At 32.8% G+C, this 25,205-nt stretch overlaps 1 protein-coding gene across 1 annotated transcript in view; it reads right to left on the reverse strand.

The window, feature by feature from the left end:
* The window catches only part of LOC106462365 (dynamin-1-like), a 65,527-nt gene that overhangs the window by 32,602 nt on the left and 7,720 nt on the right, over positions 1 to 25,205 (reverse strand). Inside the window, exons 3-8 of the mRNA XM_013922282.2 lie at positions 23,536 to 23,685; positions 13,229 to 13,432; positions 11,554 to 11,652; positions 8,664 to 8,772; positions 1,727 to 1,921; positions 482 to 620 (exon numbers count right to left, since the gene is read on the reverse strand). Of these exons, the coding sequence (XP_013777736.1) occupies positions 482 to 620; positions 1,727 to 1,921; positions 8,664 to 8,772; positions 11,554 to 11,652; positions 13,229 to 13,432; positions 23,536 to 23,685 (896 nt within the window). The remainder of the gene's footprint in view (positions 1 to 481; positions 621 to 1,726; positions 1,922 to 8,663; positions 8,773 to 11,553; positions 11,653 to 13,228; positions 13,433 to 23,535; positions 23,686 to 25,205) is intronic.

Here is a 25,205-nt window from a genome sequence, read left to right on the forward strand (position 1 = left end):
GTAAATTGTATTATGTTTGTATATTGAAATATATTTGTATTAAAAAAGAAAACTGTGTGTATCAATCTTGTTGGCAAATATAAATTGGATACATATTGGCATTTATTTAACTACTAAATTTAAATTTTCATTTAGCTTGGTTTCAGACCATTCAAAATTATAATACATAACAAATCTAACCTGGTCTTAGTTTCTTTCTTAACAAATAAAATTCCAATGAAAATATATGAGGCTGAACTAAGTCTTCAAAAAGTCATGAAAAAAAAAAGATCTCGGACAAACTTTTGAATTCATCAAGTTTGTAAACTAACATCAACAGAAAGGACAAAAACAAATTCAAATGCCCAAAGAAGCATATGGTTATTATAACAGAAATACACTGTATGGAAGACTATCCCATGAATTATTGTATAACCACCACATACAAACACATTTAACTTATACAACAAAACAGCAACAATTACTATCATACATAACTTACTTTAACAATTTCAAAAGGAAATCGTTCATGAAATAAGCGGTTGATTTTTGCTCCACCAGACAATTCATTGGTATTGATGATGGTGGAGCCAGAGCCCTCTATATTCTGTTCAAACTGTGACTGTAACTGTTGGATTATCCTGCAGAAAAACAACAAAAACTAACAACTTTCTAAACATCTGGTTCATATAATAAAACTTTTGCTCTCTCTTTACTTAGAAAACCATATAACAATACCTCTAAAAACAGTCAAAATATAAAAATGTTTTTATACCTAATGCAAGTAAATGTTTCATTACATCTCCATATCAAACTTTGATTTATGGCTCATAAGAATCACCTTACTTAAAATGTGTTAGATCAAATAATTGTAGATATAAATGGTTCATTTAATATAATCATCTAATGAAATAATTAACAACTGAAATCCACTGAAACAACAGCTCTTTTCAATAACATTAAGCATTTGATCCTACCAATAAAAAAAGTAATTTTTCAGATTTTATACAAATTCAACTTTTTTTTTGGTATTTTCCTTTTTTATTTAAGAATAATGAAAAGTAATTTCAGTTATATACAAGTTATCAAAAAATATCTAACACTTGTGGGTTTACATAAAATATTCCCACAATTAGATCTGTGGGTTTACATAAAATATTCCCACAATAAGACCTGCTTTTAACCTTCTTCTACTAAATTTTCAAAAGTATTGTTTGTTTCTCTCTCAAATTATTCTTAGCTACAGAAGAAAAAATATCTGATAAGAACATACAAGCCCACCATACAGATTCAATTTTTTTTCTCATTAGTTTCAAAGATTCAAAACTTTTTTGTGTTATAATATTCCTTAACCCTTTCCAGACGGGTCATGGGTGAAAGGCCATGTCATCGTGTTTGTTGACTCCCACTCAAAGTTTTAATGAGCTATTATTTAATGAATTTATGTCAATACATTTGGCATCAAACTGTAGATTATAATTGAAATTTTAGTATTACACCTTATTCAATTTCTTACTTTGAAAGTAAATATAAAAAAAACACAGTTAAACATCAATTTAATGTGTGTCATAACTCTGCTTTACAAACCTTAAAACTTATAAATGTACGTTTTCCCATATGTTAATTCAAAAAAACATATGAACAATGGTTTGAACTAGATACCTCAACTGATTTAATACATTGAAATGCAACAAAATAAACTACTTCAACATAACTTTCAGTGTTTATTTTAAAAAATACAACCTACTGTAACATGGCCTTAGCTTTCCGTGATGGGTCATCTGGAGAAAAGTTCTTATATTCTTCAACTTCTTTCTCCATTGAAAGCATCTGTTTCTGCAGTCGATCCCTCAGTGCTGGAAGGGTGTCTCGAATATGATTGGTTAATTGCTGATTCAGCACTTGCTGCAGGTAAGGAGTTCCCATACGATCTGCCATGTGCCTATAAATAAGAAAAGGGATCTCAACTACAGTATTACATGACTAAGAGTGTAATTGCTAAGTAACATAAATTGCGTCGTTGATAATTGTTTTGAGTTTGTAGCTATAGAAAAGAACTGAGGTGAATTTTAGTCATCCTTAAAGGTAAAAAGACTCTGCTATGAGTTTTGGGCACCATTTATCATGCCCCTTTGAAAGTGTTGGTAAGAACCTTGATCTTTTTCTTCTTGAAAACAAAGTTTAAATCAAAAAACTTATTAAAAGCATTTTTTCTCTCTGCTTACCCATATCAAGTACCTCTGTCAATCAAAATAAAAATTACTATCATCATTATTCTTGTAACTTAAAAGTATATTAATACATCAATATTAATTAATAGCAAACTTTAGAAATATATAAGTATCTCCTTCGTAAAAACTCTAGAACAACATGTACAAAAATAATTTCCTCTAAGCTTGGTAATCCAATTGAAAACCTAATCTCTGTCTTCTCTAATTAAATGCGTATATATATATATTTATTTATTACATATTTTTTTAGCATATTTCTCACGCATGCCTTCTAACTGTATAAATAACATTTTTGTTATTAAAGCTGTAAAATGTGCTATGTTTAATGCAGGGACTGAACCCCAACTTTTAGTGCTATGAACCTTGAAGCTTACCACTGAGCTACAAGGTCACATAACATTTCTGATGCAAATATATTTTTGGTCATTTAAAAGTTCATAAATGTGCAAAATATGTTTACACCACCAATTTTTTGATAGAAAAACAAATAGCTTCCAATATCCATATTCCATGTGTAGTACCTTGTTTTGGTGATTTAAATCATAAATTGTACAATAAGTTTTATAATTTTTTTAAAGTCCATATATATTCATCAAATTTTTTTTTGACATAGATCAAACCAATTCTGCTTATAAATAAAGCTTCATGGTTCCTAACATAAACTTTACTATTTAAGTCATTTTTGACCTACAGTTTTACACTGTTGTACAATTAAACATATTTATGTTTTTTCAAAACCAATATATAGTGGTACCTATTCCATCATATCAAAGAAACTGTAGTGATCCTTAGATTTGTATAATTATAGAAGTTAATATTTTCTTATATCTAAAATGTATTTCCAATAATACTTACCTCCCCTCACATTACAAATATTACTTGACTGTTAGGGTTTCCGTCCTTTGCCCATCTAAACACTGGTCTGAATTTTTCTTGCTTGCTCCCATCTTTTATTCCCCACTTAATTGCCTTTGGTGATATCTGTCATGTGACACTCTCTACCTATGTCCATGCACCCTCTCTACTGTTACTGTACATAAGCACCTCATTCAAATAATATTATCACTTTTTCGAGACTGACCCAATATGCATTCTCTTACACTGGCTCTTAGTGGAAAGGAAGGGCGGGAGAGTGTGAAAGGAGGTAAGTACTATTGGAAATACATTTTCAATTTAAGAAAATGTTAACTTCCTAAACATACTTACCTCTGCTCATACTACAGCTAAAATCCAGTATTGATAAGGTGGAGGGCAGTATTTATACAAAATGTGTCTGTATAGATCATGGGTGTGCCAAAAGAATCTTAGCACCCTAGTGTGAGAACCGCACTGCATCCACAACAGGTATGCTCTACACCTAAAACCTAAATCATGCCATTCAGGTGGGATATGATGTAATCCGTCATCACTATAGGAACAGCCTCTTTCTACCACCCCAGCAACTGGTAAACAGGTGTGGTAAGGACTCCTAGCTCCACTGGTAGAAAATGAGGGGGGTGGGGTAATGTGCATTAAGGAGTCCTGAGGAATAATACTCTAGAAACAATACACTAGGTGAATCAAGTTCCCTAAATTTTTAAAAGCAAACTGACATGATTTATTCAATCTAATGATGGGCAAGATCCCCTTATGTTTTACTCAGGATAGCCATGAGTGGCAGTCCAGCTTAGTACAGTAATACTACCTGCCTGCTTCGAGGTGGTCTTATGGAACACCAGATTCCGACAGAGCCTGTTTCAACTTATATGAAGAATATAGTGTTATTGGTTGCTAGTTTGGAATTAGTTTGGTTAAAGCACACGTGCCTGGGCAACACCTGCCATAGAGTAGGATCCTGTGAAAAAGAGGACCCTGGAAAATAAAGGAGAGACAATATTAGTCATGAAGATATTCACACCTCCTTATAATCTAGTGGATGTGATTAAGATATCTACTGGGACTATTTGAAAACCTTCGGAAGAAGATACTGCCAGATCATGCAAACAATGAGAGATAAAAGTATTGGAGGAGATCCACATACCAGCTCATGCAAGTTCCTCCAGCAGGCAATTCAACCTCACATAGAAATGTGATGAATCTGAAGAGACATGACTTGCAGAAGACTCCTCACTGCCAAAGAGAGCCCAGAATAAGCGATATGGGTCAATTTCCATACCCACCTCGACAAAGTAACTAGGGAGAAGTCCTAGGAAACTAAAGGATCCCAATGATTAAAAAGTCTTTGTCTAGCACCTCTAGAGGCATTAGTGCAGGCAACATAACACTTCAAGAACCTCACTGGAAATATAAAAAGGATCGAGATCCGATCGGTCATACAAGTGAAAAATAGTGGTCAGATGAAATAGTGAAAATGATTTATCCCCTTCTCTGGCTGTCAGTGTCTTAGGGAAGAAGAACCTGTTGAAGAACATAGGTGGAATGATAAAGCTCAGTGCAAACAACTCCAACTGGCACCATCTGTAGGCTACCAGCAACAAAAATTAAATCTCCAGGGAAAGGTGATACATGGTACGCGAGGCTAAGGTCTCAAACGAATGTTCAGAAAGGGCATGTAATACCACCTTAATATACCAGTTACACAACTGAAACGGTCATTTGGGACGAAGGACCCAAAACAATGTGAGGAGACTGAAGACTCAAATAATTTCCACCTCATGTATCTAAAAGTAGTCGATAAGGCCACCTTATACAAGGCAAGTGTGCAAAATGCAAAAGCTTTGTCAAAGAGCCAGGTGAAAAAAAAAAAAAGAGCCAACCTCCTCTCAATACACCATTACTGATATGTGTGCCACTTCCATTGATAAATGTCCCTTGTGAGACCAAGCAAAGACTGAGACAGATACATGGCAACCTTAGAAAATAAACCCCACTGCTGTGCGTAGGATCGCAGAACCTCCATACTAGAAGTTGAGATTCAGGATGGCTGGGAGGAAGTTGGATCGTGGCTCCCTCAACAGAGATGGTGAAAAAGGAAGTGGAAGAGGTGGGCACTCCTAAATTTACCAAAGAACTGTAAACCAGGGTTTAGCTGCCAATCAGGTGTTATCAACAGGACCTGACAATAGGTTTGAACAGATCATAGCTAATACCTTGGGTAACATACAAATTGGTGAGAAGGCCTAGAGGTGTAATCCCATTCCATTCTGATGGAATGCATCTATTGCCAATGCTCGAAGGTGAAGTACCGAAGGCCAAAATGCTGGTACTTGGTTGTTCCAATGAGTGGCCAACACACCAATCATCAATATTTTGAAATGAGAGCCAATCCAACAGAAAACCTCGCAATGCAGCATCCATTCTGTTGGGAGAATCTGTTTGGGTTGAGACAATTGATCTGCCACCAATTTCATCATTCCTGGAACATGGCAAGTTTGTGGAGTGATACATTAGGAGTGGTCCCAAGAAAAAAGATCCAAGGTTCAAAAGCAAAGAGCATTGGACCAAGTGCCCCTTGATGGGAAATGTAAGACATAACCGTGGAATTGTCAAAGTGAAGCCTGACAATTTCCCCTTAATAAGCCCAGTCCATGAGACATCACCCTTTGAACAGCAAGAAGTTCTAAAACACTGTGTACGGAAGCTCTATCATCCGTGAACAAACCCTGGATTTCCTGACCATTGAAATACGCACCTCATCCCTGAAGCAAGGCATCCACGAAGAGATGGATCTCTGTACGAGGTGGCAGCAGAGGAATACCTATCATAGTATTGTTCCAATCTAAGTAATCAAGATTAAAGATGATGATCCTGAATAAGGAAACTGGGGAATCAAGTGAATTGCTGTTCATGATCGATTTGTTGAATAAAGACCACTGCAGGAATCTCTTATGCACTTGTCCCAAAGGAATGAGGGATTTGAGTGATGCCCAGATCCCCAAAAGAGAAAGAACCATTTGCACAGTGGGAGAAGGAGAGGTGAGTAAGAGTTGTAATGCCTGTTCCACGCTTGAAGCCTGATGTGAGCCAGCTGAGTCCAACTGAGATACATGTTGAAAAAGATACATCGACTGACTATATATATAGTGTTGGAGTGAGAATATATTTCTTAGCTCTGATAATGAAACCTGCCTTGGCTGCTTCTGAAAGTAGAATCTGTTGATGTTCCACCAACTGACAAGATGGTGCTAGCAGTAACCAGTCATCCATGGAATGGTGTGTACACATGCCTAGGGAAAAGAGGTGATGAGAAAAACTTGTATGATTTGGCAGAACACACGTGGTGCCAATGCTAGTCTGAAGGCCAGATGCCCTGAACTGCAGCACTTGATCCTTGTGCACAAAATGCAGATAGTGATGGGATGCCACCACTATGGAAATGTGCAGATAGGAGTTGGCTACATCGAACTTGGGCATACACAATCCAATTAAAAAAAATGCCAATGCAGAGTGAGGAATGGCTTCATTGTGAACCTTGGAGGATCTAGGAATTGATACAGTTGAGGAAAATCTATGCCTGGATGCCAATCTTCTGTCTCCTTGTTCACAACAAAGACAGGAATAAAAGGAAGACTGGGACGACTCTCTCAACTGCACCCTAGACCAACAAATCTTTGATAGCACTAGAACACAGTTCTGAAATCTGAGTATCTGCAGGAGTTAGAAACACTACAGGTTGGGTGGATAATGGTGATGAATATGTGAACTGAAAACTAATCCTGACTCAAGGACTTGTAGTGGTCATGGATCCGTGGTTAATGTTTTCCATATGTCTAGAAATTCTTGGAGCCGAGCCCCACAGACCCCAAAGGCATACAACAGTCACAGCTGCCACTGGCAGAATTCTGACTCAGAGGAGGAACCTAGTAGATATGGAAAGAATCTATTCTGGGTACCAATGGACCGAGGGGTTGATGCTGGGGGTTGGGATCCTTGAATAGGAACTGAACTATGAGTCTCTGTAGGAGCCGAGGAAAGTCAAGATGCCAAATACAACAGGGATGAATGAAGAAGTTGACAACTGAACCAATGTACGTGCTAAGAACGATCCCAACTCATCATCAAATTGACTTGGTGATCCTGAGAGTCTTCAGACCAAAGTTAGAAGGATAATAATTATCTTAGCACCATATATAGCGTGAGACATATCCTAGAAAGTTGTGATCTATTCAGGTTGACTACAGACTCCTACTAGAACTCCAAATTTCCAGGAGCAGGTGTATTCTTTGAGAGTCTGAATACACATCCACCTGACAGTGGTAGGCTATATCACGTAGTTCCGACAACTGTGATGGTCAAGACATAGCTGTCCCTTTATGTAACTGAGCAATAAACCTCCCTGCATGAACCACAATATCAGTGGATGGAGGGAGAACTAAGTATTTGCTCTCAGACCTTTCAGCCATCAAGGAAGGTGCAGGTTCAAAAGCAATCCTGGGAAAGACCCAAAACATTGCACACTCGATGGACCAACTGAAGAAAAGGAGCCAGAGCTGGCTGATCCCAAAGTGGCCTCCTAAGAAGCCAACAGAATAAAGGAAGGCATAAGAAAAAGCAATTCTAAATTCTCCTCAGAATGTCCAGGATCACCCTCAAATGCAGCCTCAGAAACCCCCGGAGAAACACCACTGGACCAATTATATATATATATATATATATATATGTTTATATGTCATCTTCTCAGTACAAATAGGGTCACTGACAGGCCCAACTGAAAGTGACCCCCCCCTCCTCAATTATTGAGTGATGCTAGTTATTAGAGGGATGGGAGAGACCTGATTTGTGCATGTGCCAGAAACAATAATCCGGGAATTCATGCTGTATATTGGCTTTCAAAAATGTTTTCTTAATACGAAAATAAAATAGATAACACAAAGATCACTCAAAGTATCGTAGTACAGAGAAACATATTAGTGAATGCTTTGTTGAGAAAAAGTGATAATATTATCTGAATAAGATGCTTATATACAGTACCAGAAGAGAGAGCACACTGATGTAGGTGGAGAGTGTCATGTGACAGATATCCCCAAAGGCAGTTAAGTGGAGAATAAAAGACTGGAGCAAGTGAGAAATATTCTGACTAATGCTCAGATGGGCAAAGGAAGGAAACCCCAGCAGTCGAGTAATAGCTTTAATGTGAGAAGAGGTAGGTATGTTTTGGAAACTGCATATTTCAATTTGATAGCACACCAGATCAATCAAAAGCTACTTAAAAACAAATCTTCTGCTACTTCATCTTCTTGTGATAACAATATGGCTGCAAGTTGACTGGTCTCTGTGTTTTCTAGGATTTAATTTGTGAGTGAGATTTTAAAATAACTTGGGAAGCAGTTAAAGATTCTGTTGGTTTCAAAAATAGACACATTGCAAAAGCTAATTTTCATGAAATATTCAATGAGCCATAGCAGAACCCTCCTACACACACCAGGTATGTTTGCTTAAAATGGATACATAACTGAGAGAAATTTCTTGGATGAAGAACATCTGTCTAATTTAGGTGTATGATTATACATGTACCTGTATGAAGGATGACTCAAGAAAAATCTTCTTTCAGCTTCTAAGGCTGCCTTGATGTCCTTTCTTCCTTCAATATCTTTTTGACTTCTGTTCACAACTCCAATATAACCTGAAACCAAATATAAACTTCAGTTACATTTTATTATATATACAAAAGGTGTTCAGAAGTTATATTAACAAACTGACTACTTATGTGGGTAAGTTCGTTAACATAATTTATACTCTTTATGAGTGTTCTATTGCTCTGGTCCCTAATTACTTTTTACCAAGGACTGGTTGATTGATTTGACCAGAAAGTGATATTGGTGGCATGAGTGAATGACTTCATTTAATAACCAAAAATAATTTTATTTTGGAAAGAAAATCAAACTTTTACAGTAGCTAGCTTACTATACATTTAATGATTGAATACATGCAAAATCTCCATACTAAACTGTTCTCAAACAACTTTTAATAAAATGAATCTGCAGCCAGAACTCAGGTTTTCAGGGCCCACAGATCACCTCTTGAGGACCTTAGGTGTACTGTTTGAAGAGTAAAAATGGAGCAATTTTTTGTTGCATCTTTCAGGTTCTCCAAAGTAGTTCATATGAAAATAATATATTTTCACAGTTCAACTCATATACGGAAAGTGATATATGAGGAAAACAACACAGCAATCAATTGGAATACGTATTACCATTGTGCCAAATTTTTATCAAAAGCTTTTACATTCTACTAATATCTAAAAATGCATTACATAATATTATCATACCACATTGTATATGTACACTTTCACAGACATTACACCATAACAAAAAATGATGTCAAAACAAGTATTATCACACAACTGTTATAGTAACTACATACAAATATTTATAAATTATGTTATTTCACTTTTCATTTAGCAATCAGATTACACTTTTGTCATGTGTAAAACTGCTTGTTGTACCATGATAATCAAACTACAACATTATTATAATGTTAGGACGAACTTGTAATATTTTGCACAAGCATTACATTATACATTGTAATAATTATCAAATTTTGTAATATTGTCACGTTTGTTTATATTTTCTATGTTACATAAATGGAAAATGCACATGTATACATCTCAATGAATGCAAATCGACCACCTCCACAATTTTAATGTAAATAACTCTGATGAATAAGTAGCTTGATAAACATCACAGAATGAAAACAGCCATGCCATGAATAAAAGGATCCAAGGAAATAATCACATTTTCACGAGAATGTATAATAGTTGGACAATGAGAGAGTAGTAAACATCGGCAAGATACTGGCAGTTCATCTGAAATACTGTTGTACACAGCAAATAGGGTGACAGTGTAATTCCAGTCACAGTTACTACATGGACCAAGCACCCAAAACCACAACAGAACAAGATCTTTAGCTTTAAGAAAAGTGAAAAAAATACCCATGTCAAATAGCCATTACTCTTGAAGGACAGGCCCAAACTTGCCCTCAAACCATCAGAAGTTATTTTTTAGCAGTGGCTACTACGGCATAGTAGCTAGACAGAAGCCACTCTTTACTTCAGGCAATATCGTATGTGTCAACAGCCATGGGCATCACATATGCTATTACACCTTCCTGCTTTTTGGGACACTGTTGTTGTTTTTACAGACAAGTTCAGGTTTGCATAATTCTTAAACAGTAGACACACCTACATTTGGAAACTATCCTTCCAGAAACTTGTTATGTAAGCCATGACACATTATGACAACATTTCCATTATGGTGTGACATTGACAGTTGAACAATCACAGTTGATTGTATGCAAAGGGACAGGTCACTGCTGCTTAATACATTTTATGTACAATATTTGAGCAAGGCCTTATACCTGTCTATGCCAATGACCAGCTTAATTGACAAGGCTGCAATTTCATGCAGGATGAAGCTCCTGTTCATTCAGCCCAAGTAAAAAACAATGGCTTAATGGCCAAGACATTACCACTTACCTTTGGTTGGACCAACTGCAAGATATAAGCACTATTGAGCATTTGGTGTCCATCACTGATCAGTTTCTGAAAAAATATCCCAAATAACCAACTTCTTGGGACATCCACATCCACGTTCTTTGTCAGGAATGGGATACAATCCCACAAGCACAGATTATAGATACTGCAAATGGTAGATGTACTAAAATCCAATGGAACTGTTTTAACTTTTGCATCTTGTTTATTTAATAAAGTAACATTATTTTTGGAGTGGGTGTCTACTTACTAGTAAGCTGTGTTTATCACACTATATAGCAGATTATGATTTATTTTTGAGGTTTAATGAGCTTCTTCTATATTGGTATATAAAAGATATTTTAATACTAGAAATAAACAACCTTATAACACCAAATTGTTATTTTTATTTATTTAGACACTCAACATTTCACTTTACATCTTCTTCAGGAGCATTCCAATAAAACACAAACCATAACTGGCAGTACAAGGTATTTGGTGTTCTAAGGTCATATATTTCAAGTTACTAGTTTCAGATTTTCTTCTGATAATGGTCATTAAAAAAAATCTATATCTATACTACCAGTTCAGTTCCACCATTGCCTTTAACAACAAATATAAATTGGTGAAGCCTGTTACACATCCAAGATGCACATCTAAGACTAATTTATTTATCATCTACTTTGTTCCTATCAAATCAGACACAGTCTTCTGATGTATTTTTTAAGGTATGTCACCAGAAACATAGGAAAATATCAAATGTTCCTCAGTTTTCAACATTATTCTGATTTTGCTATTAACAAAAATCATTACTCATTAACCAATTACAAAAGACAACTAGTAGTTTTTAAAACCACATAAACAGATTCAATATACTTTTGACTTCATTTATAATTAAAAAAAAATACAGTTAAAATGAACTGTAAAGTTTCTTACCTCTACGAAGTGGGAGGATCTTATTCTCTAAAATATCTTTAGCATCTGTTCCTTCATCCATCAGATCTAGCTTTGTAAGGACACCAATTGTTCGTAGACCTAAACAAAACGTAAGAGGTAGATAGTTTGAAGATTTCTTTATTTACTTTGTTTTTTTGTTCTTCTTAACAATGGGTATCATATCAAATAGTTTTCTTCTGGTTATTGAGACTAATAAGACTGACAATTTTACTTATACTTAATCCTCTAAAAACAACCATAGTTAGTCATGCAATGAATCACTCAGTACTAAAATAAAATTAACTAACTTTTGTAATCAATTTTTCAACAAGGCAAAATAGTTTTTCTCAATTTAACCCAAGAATCTACAAAGCATATCTCTAAATATTAGATAATATAAATCTAGATTTCTCAAATACTGTAGTATAACAATCTGCAGTCATGCATGATTATTCCAGTTCTTTATGTTACTTTATCTTGGGTAATAGGCATGCTTAATATCATAAAAACAAATATGATAATATAAAGGTGAAAAAAAATTCTTGCAAAATCAAAATCAAATCTCTCTGAAGGCTACAATATTGTGAAGTGCTTATCCTTAAGTACCCTGCAAGTTTTCTTTATTATAAAGGCTTAAAATAATTACATGAATTTCCCAATACCAGTTGGTTATTTCTGAAAGCATATGTTTAGATGAACATTTACCTTAAAATAAATAGCAAATAAGGTTCATAAATGAGCTCACACAAAACCTTTCTTTTCCTTATACCTATATAAATAGAAATATTAATGTGGAAATTTCATAAGTATAAGTAGCTCTTTGCACAAAGAAAACAACTTACACTATTATTGAAGTGAGCAGGTATGTACAAGAAAAGTATAGATTTACTTAATTAATAATGCCAAGCACTGCATTAAAACACTGAGAAAAGTAACTGATCTCAGGAAATAAGATCCAATTTTTTCATTGGAAATTTCAGCCATAAATCATGATGTTTTCATAATTGCTATATGAAGATCCTTGCACAAGAGACCAATTTCAAAGTTATAACATTACAAAAAATCATATTTTTTAACAGCTTATAAGCATTCTTTAAATATTCAGATATGATGCCAATAAGACCTTCATTAAGTTGAAACAAGCCAATTTTAACAGATATTCTAAACTAAACTACTATAAGCAGTTAGGCTACATTAGTGTTCAGTTGCATCTACTACAATCCAAGTCAACTAAGCTTTTTTTTTTTCCATTACATGCTCAGACAATACAGAATACTTCTTAATTCACATGATTTAAAAACAACAGGTGTTTGGGTCAAGTTAATTTAGGATCACTTCAACAACTAAAAAAAACTGTTAAATTTTGTCACTCCAGGCTATAAAATCAAGGGCCAAACCTAAGGGGTCTGCCTCTTGAGATAACTTTAGACCATCAGATGTAGCCAGATCAGTATTAGCTGGAGATACTGCCAATATAAGACAGTTGGATTTAGAGATGTAAGACAATATCAGGTCATGAAGTTTTCTTTCTATGTCCAAAGGCTGGCTACCAACTGGTACTCGGGTCATACCAGGAAGATCAATTATAGTAAGACTTAATACTGAAAAATGAATGAAAGTCACATTAATAACAGTTGTTTTTCTGGGGACATAAATTAAAAATAAAATATCATACCTTCTGGATCAACTTCTTTGGCCAATTTTAGAGCATCAGATGTTGCCAAATCCTGATTGGCTGCCGATACTGCTAGTATAAGACAGTTCTCCTTTCGAACATAAATGAGAAGCATGTCTCTAATTTGTTGTTCAATATCTACAGGCTGATCACCTACAGGCACTCGGGTCATCCCCGGAAGGTCAATGAGGGTCAAATTTAATACTAAACAAATAAATAAATAGTAATTTAAACATGTATAATAATCCTTCAATAAAAAAACAATAATTAGCTTTAAACTTTTTGTTTTAAGCTTTCACAAAATATTAATGCTTAACTTCACCAGCTGAAAATGTGGAAGCTGTTGTAGAATGTCAGAAAAGATACAGTATACTAAGTTCTTTTATTTATAAATAACATAAATAGCAAACAAGTTTTTGTTTATTTGCATTTAAGTGAATAGCTACACAATGGGCTGTTTACATCATGCCCAAAATAAGTATCAAGCCCTATTTTTAGCATTATAAGTCCATAAGCATACTGTTGAGCCACTACAGCAAAACAGAACTTCATAAAAACATTACTTAGAACAGCCCATTCTTCATAGCTGTATCTGTTCCATTAGTTAATTGTTCAAAATGTTTTCAAAGTTGCACATACACCAAACATTTTATTTCCTGAACATAGTTCTGGGATTATTATAAAATGTAATATATATATACTTTTTTTTTCACATTGTACATGTAATTTCAGTATCGTAGTTTGAGTATTTGCATTTCATTTAACTTCACTTCTCTAAATGATTCAAAAAAGTATGCTTGTACTATAAATAATCTTGATGCATAATTTGTTTTGCACGAGATGGCTTTGGTTAGTCAATCAAACTTACTTGAGTTATGGATAAACAACACATGAAAACAAATAAATCAGAATCATAACTTTCTGGTGAAAAAATAAAAAGACAAAGAGTACTTTCTTATAAAAGTAAGAAACAGGTTGGTAAAAAAAAAAGACAAATGCTTAATACTGAAACAAAAACACAACCATTTCCTTTTTGTACCAGTAATTCAGGTTATACACAGGTAAACAATTAATTTAATGTGTACTATGAAGAAATTTCTTTTGATCTTTCTTATATTATTTACTATTTTTTCTCTTTATTTCTAGTGGAATAACAGTAAGTTTCAAAATTTTATCTAGATTAACCCATGGTCCTTACTTTGTGTATGATTGAAAAGAATTAGGTCACCTTATTTTGTTCTAACAATCACTCATTATATTTCTCTTCTATGATGATACACATGTAGCTACAAATAATTTATGTTTTATTGCATTATATATAACCTGGACTGATAGTGGTAATGTGATATATATATATACACACACACATACTTTCAAACATATGAAAGTTTATTTCTGCTGGTTGTTTTTTGGGCCATATGAGAATGGTGTGAAGAAGAAAATCATTATTATAAAACAATTTTTTTTACTATTTATCATAATTTAGTCTTAATGGCAGTGTGAATGTAAGTTAAAAGTTTTACCTATAGTAAGTTACAATATTATACTTCTGTATTTCTAATGCCTTTTCAGGGTTCTGAAATCTCATTTTGTTTGATGGAAGAAAATCCATCTAATAATACTGTATCCAAAATTGTTCTATAAAATAATGTTCAACACAAACTTGTAATGATATACGAGGAAATGACTGTACAGTCTCAATACAATATCTGGTTACTGATCTGATTTCACACGAAACAGTGATGAATGCATAAGAACAAATAACAACAATCTGGTGTTGAGTTATTTTACACTCATTACTATGAAGGTAATGTCACTATCTTATGCATGTATTTTCTGTAACAGAACAATCTAATAATACAAGAATGTAATGTAGCTATTTGATGCAACCATCTGTAATTTTTAGGTATGTAACATTTCTTATAATCCATTCCACAAGAGTATGTAGTTCTTGTAAGGAATTAGTTTAAACTATTATCTATAATATGCATGAATGAGAAAGCTCTTATAATTGGCAATACAGATTGTGGTAGTACTTGGATGCAGTTACTTTTACAACTATCTGTAATCTTTTAGTTCATAAACTTGTTTATCACTTAAATGTAAGTACAATATACAATTATCTTGTCCCCCAGTGACTCAGCAATATGTCTGCAGACTAATATTGATAAAAATCAGGTTTCAATACCCATGGTAGGCAAAGCACAGATAGTTTATTATATAGCTTTGCACTTAATTACAAACAAATAAAAATCATAATTTTCCCAAAATAATAATAACTTTCTTACAACTGGTAATAAAACAGTGAATGACTTAGATGTAAATATTTCATGTAACTACCAGTTATTTGTTTTAATATGTTTCTTATAATTAAATAAGTGTTGTAATTAAATCTAACTAGTTTACACAGTTATATAAAGTTTGTACAAACATGAAAGTCGTTAACAAATGATAAAGTGTATATTTAGTTTCTGCAGTTTTAGTAGTTAATTTGAGTGGACAAATGAATTCTAAAATACCTGACTGGTTTTTAGTTACATATAAAAAAACCCTGAATCATTCAGTAGTTAGTGAACATTACATCTCACAAAATATTTTAATAAGTGTATTTACTTTGATGTCTAGAATTTAATTTCTTCTAATACACAAAAACAAAGTGTGCACCATTTTATCAACAGATAAATACCCAAGTGTGTAGGAAAATTATATTAAAAAACTGAGTAAACCAAATATACAAAAGATAGGAATGTAAAGTTTCCATATTATATTTTTAGCATTTACTGGAAGATTAATAAATGTACAGAATTAAAGCCTTTAATGTAGAATTAAAGCTCTTAAGAGCACTCTTTAAATAAAACGGAACTTCACTGATAAGAAGATAACTTCATTTTTAGCTATAATACACACCATATGGTTTCTAGGTTTAGAACGATGTTATTAATTTACAAGTCCTATCAGATATTTGCGAGTAGTGCCTTTCACTTACTTTTTCTCTAATTGCATTCCAAATTACTATGTATTCATTGAAGGATTTTTCTGAAAAACAAAGCAAAGGGCTTCCTGTTCCACATCTTTGCTCTATTGTTGCTTTTAGTGGTATACATATACAATGAAGTTTGAGGAAGGCAAGCAAAAAGAAATCTTACTTCACAATTTATATATACATATCAGGGGCAGATTCAGGCACCCCCCCCTATTTTTTCAAGCAATGCTTTTCCTGCAATTAGGGGTAAACTGTTTTTGCTATAGTGATCAAATGACACGTAACACTCACTGCAAAATGTACTATTATTTTAAGTAAATTTATTTACCAAGCTCTACTATTACATGTCACTATGATTTTAAAAACAATAAATAATGCAAATAACAGCATAACAACTTAAATATTTGTGGTGTATTTTACTCCATAAAAAGTTATGACTTTTTACAAATAGTTCACACATAAGCAAGAATGGCCCATGCAGCAATAATCTGGCACTGGTATTCTTATGTAATATTAAAAGTTTAAAAATTACATTAAAAATGGGAAATATGGAAGAATTAAAACCAATTTAAATGTTTTCAATCTAAATAAATGACTAAGGAGATTAAGAGAAACACAAGCTGTTGGTTTTGGTTGGCAATATTAGAATTTTAACCTTGTATTGCACTACAATGAATGCAGATTAGGTGCATCTTGGGGAAAATCAAAAATAGCCTCTAGTTTGACATGAACAGTAACTGAAGTCTGAAACACCCACAGTTTCTACTTTTTTTTTTTTTGTTATTTATGTGTATCTATAAAAAAAGTTAAGTCATAATACAAATGAAAACAAAAACTGGATACAAAATTTGGCTATCAAAGATTACAAGAGATAAAGGCCGCCAAAATTGAAAAGGTATCCAATGACAAGAAGTAATGCAAGTTCACATGAAAGAAAATTTGTAGATTAATTGTTCAATTTTTGTTTCTTGATTCATTTTGCTGCTCCAAAGTAACATGTAATTGAACTTATTAGGACATAGCCACAGACACAGCTGCTGAAAACACATGACAGTTCATGAGCAATGAACAATCATTAGTTTTCAGTATCTGTAACAGAAATTTTGATGAAAAATTATGTTTTTTTAGAGGTAAAAAGTAAGCCAAATTAAACTACTAGTAACATTATATGTAAATTAAAAGAACTAAAATCAAACACACACACATATTTTGATTATTACATCTCACATAGTTTACTATATTTTAATTGCTGAGTAAACTAAAACCATTTTAATATGAGAATTGGTCATATTTTCTGGTTTTATTTATTCTTTAGATATACGTTTTTAAACTTTTCATAGTTATATCTAAAGAGAACATCTTTTTCATCAATAGAATGAATGCCATATAACAACTGAATTATACGTAACATTTTTTCTATTAGGTTTAAACTTCTCTGTGGCTAGATGAATACCTTGCAGTAACTAATCTTCTGATTTTAGCTTCTGCTTCTCCAGTCAATAACGAGAAAGGTCTTTTCAGCACATGTGTAGATGAATCTAATAAAGTTTGCAAATACCACTTCTTGTTCTTCTATCCAGCTTGTGGACATAGCTTCTGATGATGATTTTACATCTTCACTCTACCATCAAATGCTTCAGTTTTTCAAAAACTTGATTTTGTTTCAAAACATCCTATTCAACCATCAGTGTTTGTGGATGTAGATTATGTTCATTTTAAGCTGAATTCCCTTTATTATCGCCATTTACCACGGGTGCAAAAGTCCATTGGTCCCGACTTTCTATCCATGTATGGAATTGAGAAATTATAGATCTTTATTATGGCGCTGTCACCACCTTTTACTGCAGGATGTTCCAATTTCAGACAATTCTATCACGTTGTCCGTAGACACTAAAACTCACAGGTTTACGGAGACTGAGTTACTGCTTATGTTGTACAAGAACAAAATTGAGGGATTAAGATATTAATTAACATAGATCTTACGAACCTTCAAAACTCTTAAACAGAAAAAAAATTGATGAATTGTACAGAGTGTTTGAGACTGTAAAGATTCTTGGTAGATAAAGTCTTTCTTTTAGGGTTCATGGTAGCAATGAATTGTTATTCAACATAAACCAAGTTTTAATAAACAACAGAAATTTTTGGGAAATGATGAAAGTTATATTGATTTTTTGGTGATCTCATGAAGACCTCTTGAGAAATTCATGCATTTTAGTAAGAAATGCCAAAATGCTTGCAGCAGTAAGTATGGGGCATCACAAAGGGGGTAGGGAAAGTTTGGTGACATTTCTCTCCAAAATTACTGTTTAAAAGGTGCTTCAAGCCATTTGGTTTTACCTGAAGAAAAAATCATTGACAGCATTTGTTCAAAGAAACTTAGCATTCAAATGGACTCCGTGCAAGACATCAACATAATGGATCAAGGCATGCCTATCATGCAGTTTATCCATGGTGAAAGTACAGAAGAAAAGCTCCTCACTATAGTGCAAATAAAGGACAGTAGTGGCACTGGCATGTTTGATGGGCTTAAAAGTTGTATCAATAAACACAAGCTTAACATTTCATTTTACAGTACATCTAATATATATATGGGAAGTTCTGTAGCTTTTAAGCTTTCAACATTCACCTAGTTCCTAATTTGATTTATGTATGGTGTTACTGACACATACTGAATCTGTGCGGAGTTGATTCTTATAATCCTTTGGAAGCAAAACAACTTGAACTACTGAAAAGACTGGCAACTTTCAGAGAATCCTATAAGAGGATAGATGTTTGGAGAAACAAAATGAGTGAGAAGTCTGGCCACTGCAAATTGAAGAAGCTTCGAAAACTGGAAGAAATGAGATGGTCCTCTCAGGAGAAATCAGATAACTTGCTTTTCAATCAACCACATTTTGTTTCTTGACTCACTAGATGTTTTATTAGAAACCAGAGTCTGAGCATTTTGATGAGAAAACAGTTTAAGATGCTGACTCGCTTTTAGAAAATCAGCATATTTCTTAACGATTTGAAAGGGTTAGATTTTTTTTATCCACACATCTTATGGTAAAAGAAGCATGAAAGGATTTACTGCATTTGAACTTTGATTCTTTATTTCAACAATAATCTGAATATAAGGATTGAAAACTCTGATGACATTATTCAATTTACACCATTCCAACTAAGCTACGAAGAAAAAAGAATGTCAAAAGAAAATTAGGAGATGGAAAACTGACTGATCCACTGTTTTCTTGAAGTTTTTTCATCCTGTAGTAGATCTGGTATCCATTAACATTACAGAGTGCTCCATAAACACACTGTTCCTTGATAACAGGCAATTTAATAAGATAAAAAAAAATCCCAATGTAATTCCAGTTCATGGTTTAATGACAAATACAACTCAAGTAAATGCAGAAGACCTGTAAAAGGAACTAATCAGTTTCTTAGACTGCTGAGAAATGAGTATACAGAATAGATGGTTCAAGAAAATTGGGATGATATTATTCTCAATTGGTTATTTGATATGGCTGCCACTGCTTCCTAAGAAAACTGGAATGTTGAAGAATCCAGTTCAGATGAAAAGATGAAGATCTGAAGCCCAAAAAACCATCAGAAGAGTAAATCAGTCCAAGACTTTACTTGCAAGAGTTCATTGCCTTTTGTGTACATACAATATTTTGTACAGATATAACATGTGAGCAGCAGCCTATAATAATTTTTCCACTGCCTATGACTATCTCTTGATTCTTTCATTTTCTTAGGTCTCTTATGAAAGAACTTTCAGTAAGTTGAAAATAATCAAAACTAGGTTAAGGAGCAACTTCTAACAATTGTATTTGGAAGCATGCATAATGATTATTTGTAAGAGGGATTTGGTCAATGCAATTGATTATGAAAACATTCAAACACTTCCATAAAAGCTAAGATCTCACAAATAAGATGCTGTTTATTTGGATGTACATTTTTAATCAATTTTGTATTTTGCGAGTTTGACACTTGTTTGTAATCTATGTCAACAATAACAGCAATAAACCAGAAGTATGTCTTTACTTTGCACATTTCTTTATAATAATTATTTTGTTATACTAATATATATATATATATATTTATCTATTTTTTATATGATAATTTAAAGATATACAAGTTTTCTACTGGTCATTCGGTTTTGCCAAGTTTGTAAATTAGTATTTTTTTTAGTATGCAAAATGTTCAATATATAGGTGTCTATGAAAGCCAGGCAATTAATGGAATTTGTTAATAGGTTACATTCAACTAATCCATTATTCTTACATGAGATTAATCTTCCTATTTTAATCCTAAACTGATGTACATGAAAATGTATCACATGCAACATATGATAAAATTTGTAACAAGCTGAAAATATGATTAATACCTTTCTGTGGATTTCTTCTCAACAAATGTTCACAAGACTACTCTATTAAGTACTACAACTAATTTAATTAATTCTTTGTTAAAAAATGATTATTCTTAGATTTCATGTGATAAAACTAGTACAAATTTTTGTCAGTGTGTGTGTGTGTGCGTGATAGATTAATTATAATTCAGTGAAAACATTTTCATACAAATTCTAGAAAAACAAAAACATTAAAAAATTTAGCAGGAAAACTTGTGAAGATTTGGTACACGTATATACGTGTGTGCATAATTGTGTTCATTAACCAAACACTGTAATGTTAAAATATATTAGCTAATCTACAGTAAGGTTTGTAATTTTCACACTGTTGTCACAAAATACATTCAATTTATGTAATGAAACTACCTTAGTTTTGTGATCATTTTTATGTTTTTGAGACCTTTCTCTACTACGTTTTTTCAATACTGAATTACTCTTTACAAATGCAGATGAAGTGTAAAACTTCTTATGACATTTTTAGTCTAATTTAATTTAACCATGTTCTTCAAAACTAACATTTTTAGCCTCTGATATATATATCAATAAGCATCTATTATAAGGTTTGAGTACCTAGTAACAGATACAGTCAATGCCTTTTCTTACCCCTTTACAACATTTCTTGATGATTCCACAGATTATTTAAAATCAGGCATTACTTTTATTGACTACTTTAGAAAAATAAAGCATGTTTAGACACTATTACTACTGTTTTTCAAGTCTGTGATTAACTAGCATATATTAGACATTAATGTGATTTTATCGCAAGTTTTTGGAGGCCCTTCATTGTCTAGGTAACTTACAATTGCACATGGAAAGAACTTGTTTTATTTTAACATAATGGTAAGTATATGGTAAAGTTATAAGTAATGCTACAGATACCGTAAAACCAGATAAGGCCCATACTTTGATCACATACCATGCACCTAATATGAGGGTTACATGAACAATACTTAAAGAGAAATATCCTCATCTCTTCATCTGTGATTGTCTAGCTCATACCTCAATCCTGTTTTTTATGGACATTTTCAACTTTAGAACTGTGAACTAACTTACAGAAACAAATCAAAAAGATTATACAGTTTATTCCCAAAAACACATCCCACCATGAATGCTCAAAAAAACCAAGCGAGAGGGAGAATGCTCTTTTTACCTCAAGGACATTCACTGGGGATTAGTTACGAAGTGCCTTGAAAATGCAATTAAAACCAAGGAAGCCATAGTAGACTATTAGGTCAGTCTCCTCATTCCTGCCCACAATCATTGGATAGTGAAATTTTTGGGCACAAATGAGCAGAATTATCGATCAGACAATATCACATGCCATTAGAAAACTTCAGATGTTGTCCAAGATGGTTTCTATCTTCAAGAAAAACATGGTAGCACTAAGAAGACAGTTTGTAGCAACCACCATTGTCACTAGCTGAAGAAGAATAACTGATAAAATGTTTTTCCAGCTGCTGGGACTTTTCCCTTCATTCTGTCCAACAAACAGTTTATATGTTGGAGACAAATACTTGGAGGAAGCTATGAAGAATGAAGTAAACATGATCATGAAGGTAACTAAGCATATCTTCAAAATGGATCCTACAGCTGTTACATGTGAACTACTGAACACAGAGCTGAAGAAAGACTGTGCAGCATGAAAGTTCTATGGAAACTATATAGTACCTATGCACCTTTAGATTGATGAAAAGGATTTGTACAGGTAGGCACTTATTTACAGTTGTTCTACAATTGTTAAGTTTTCCAACTACTACAGCTTATAGTGAACAAAGCTGGTCAGCATTCAGTACAGTAAAAAACAATATTTTTTCCACCTCATATTGAACCAAATATACTATGTCATAATATAATCTCCACAACCTCCAAGATGAGGACCTGGAGGTTTCAAGTGTGAAATTAGTGGGACTAAAGTCAGTGAAAATCAGAAAAGAAAACAGTAAGGACGAAGACAATGAATGCAGTGCCTCTGTGAATAGAGTCAAGTGATCACTGAAATTTGATTAATTATTAATCATTTAGTTCATTAACTGATTACATTCAATTAACCAATTACTCTCACATGGGACTTGGATAATTGGAATAATTCAAAATAGAGATAATCAGAAACACTAATTTTGATTAATTGCTTACTTTCATTAATAATGACACTAATCAATTAAGCTGAACCATCTTGAATTAATCAAAAATAAATCGTAATGGCAATATTTCAAACATTTGGATAACTAGAATAATCAGAAACAGTAACGATCAGAAATGTTAATTTTGATTAGTTGATTATTTTTATGACAACAAATAATTTAAACAATTTTAATTAATATATTATTTTACATGAAACTAATATAATCAAAGCTCACAGGTAATCAGTTATATCGAGTTAACTGCCCATCTCTATTTGTGTACAGTAACTTCTGTTGATATAAGCCATTTGTTTTTTTTACAACTGTTCATGAATAATAAATAGTGCACCAAAAAACAGCACTCAAAGAAAAAAAAAATCTGCTATTATAATTATGCCTATGCTTTATAATTCAATGTAAACATCTAACCTTCAACAAGAAATAAATAATGTTGGAAAATTTCCAAAAAAATATAACTTCACTAACTGGTACTAAACCTATATGCTACATTGTACAATATACTGTTCATTCAAACCTGTTTGCATTGACAAACCAGGTGACGAGTAAAAATATTTGCTCAATATGCACACATTTTAAAGATGTACTGTACCTACTACAGACATCTTTAATAGCATTAAAAAAGCAGGCTGTAAGACTAACATTTTCAATAAAGTAAATCAAAAGGGTACTGTCTACTAACATTTGATTTTAAGATTTATATAACAGATGAAGATAAGTGACAGCATATATACTATTATATCTGTTAATTTGGGCACATGTTTCATAAAACATATTTTCAGGTAATACTTACCATGTGGGGAGTACACTCTAAGATTAATAGGAACTGGAGATATTCCCTTGTTGCTTCCAGTAATTCGGTCAGTTTCATCTTCAATTTCTTTTCTGATAGCATCGAAATCTGTGAATTTCTTTCCTCGAGCATGAAGAAATTCCCCATATTCTGTAAAAGGGAAACAAAATCTTGCAAACATGTTCATAACTCATTTTTTGTAGTTCAAAAAGATTCCTAATCACTATTTGTATCACATGCTTTAACCTCTTCTTACAGTCCGTACTAAATGTTGACTAGATTATTAGTTAGTTTTTACGTAAAAATCTCCTACAACAGGAGCTAATAATAAAGTAACTTGTACACATAATGTATCATTATACAAAACATGCAATTCTACACTTTCTAACATTATCAGATTCATATAATGTTTATTTATATGATGCCTCAACTTTAGTTTTCCATGAACAATAGCCACCCGACTAAGTCTGTTGTTTCAGTATAACATACAAGTGGTGAATGAAGTGGTATCAAAATGGTCCAACACATCACATTCATTGCTATTAATTACTTTAACTTACTTCACACTCATAGAAATCCTTCATAGTTTAACTCATTAACCATAATGTTTTTTAACAAAATAGCTTAAAAATCAAAGAAACTCTAATACACCAGCTCCTACATCGAAAAACACCCCTTTTGGTGTGTTAACATGTAGAGGGTTCCATAACAAAAAGTTAAATATTAATAAAGGTTGTTTAGTTTTAAATCACTATTGTATATACATCATCAAAATTGTCTTTCTTTTCAATTTCAATACATCTTTTGCTTTATTGGATTAGCTTTTTTAAATTAGTATTGACACATTCTGCACTAGGAATAATTAATTTATATCAAATTATTTTGTTCATTGCAAATCATTACTCCATTTCATTTATTATGCTTTAAATTTAGAAGCAGTTAAAAAAAAAAATTCAAATCAGGCTTATAACTGGCAATTCAATTTTTTTTTTTCAAATGTGTAACTATTACACTTTTAACTGTTTTACTTCTTCAGAATATTAAGAATTTTTAAAAAAAGAAAATACTAAAGCTCTTGAACTTTATAAGGGTGCATATTTACTAAAGCTTTCCATTTTTTAATATAACGGTAGACATTTATATTTGTAGCTAGAGCTTCCTTCTTTGTTTCCAGTAAATGATAATTTAATTATAACATGATAATTTGCTTTTATCTGTATTAATCTAATGAAAGTAATAGTGCTTAATTGATCTCTTAAAAAGCTTATGTACATTTTTTTCTGTTATTTATGAAAATGTTATTGTACTGCTTAGAAACAGCCTCTTCTCCTTTTGTTACAACAATTGCTTCGGAAGTCATTAACCATGCAAGAATATATGGAAGTGATATTGTTGAGACATACTCTTTTGATATCAACAGTGCAAATTTCAAATAGTTGTAGGGGACAGACTTAGAAACGTGACACATGACTTTGCATCACCTTGAAAGGGGGGGGGGGGGAGTCCAGATGCCACTATAGAGATTGCCTTAGAGGCATAAAAAAAAATCAACAAATATTTTCCCATCACTTCTAATATAATGGGAATAAAAACATTCATGAGCAATTTCAATCAATGGACAAAACCAAAGACAAGTATCAGGATTTTTGATGGAGTGGGGGGGGGGGGGG

The sequence above is a fragment of the Limulus polyphemus genome, unplaced genomic scaffold (assembly GCF_000517525.1).
Source record: "Limulus polyphemus unplaced genomic scaffold, Limulus_polyphemus-2.1.2 Scaffold1151, whole genome shotgun sequence".
In the NCBI taxonomy this organism is placed as follows: Eukaryota; Metazoa; Arthropoda; class Merostomata; order Xiphosura; family Limulidae; genus Limulus; species Limulus polyphemus.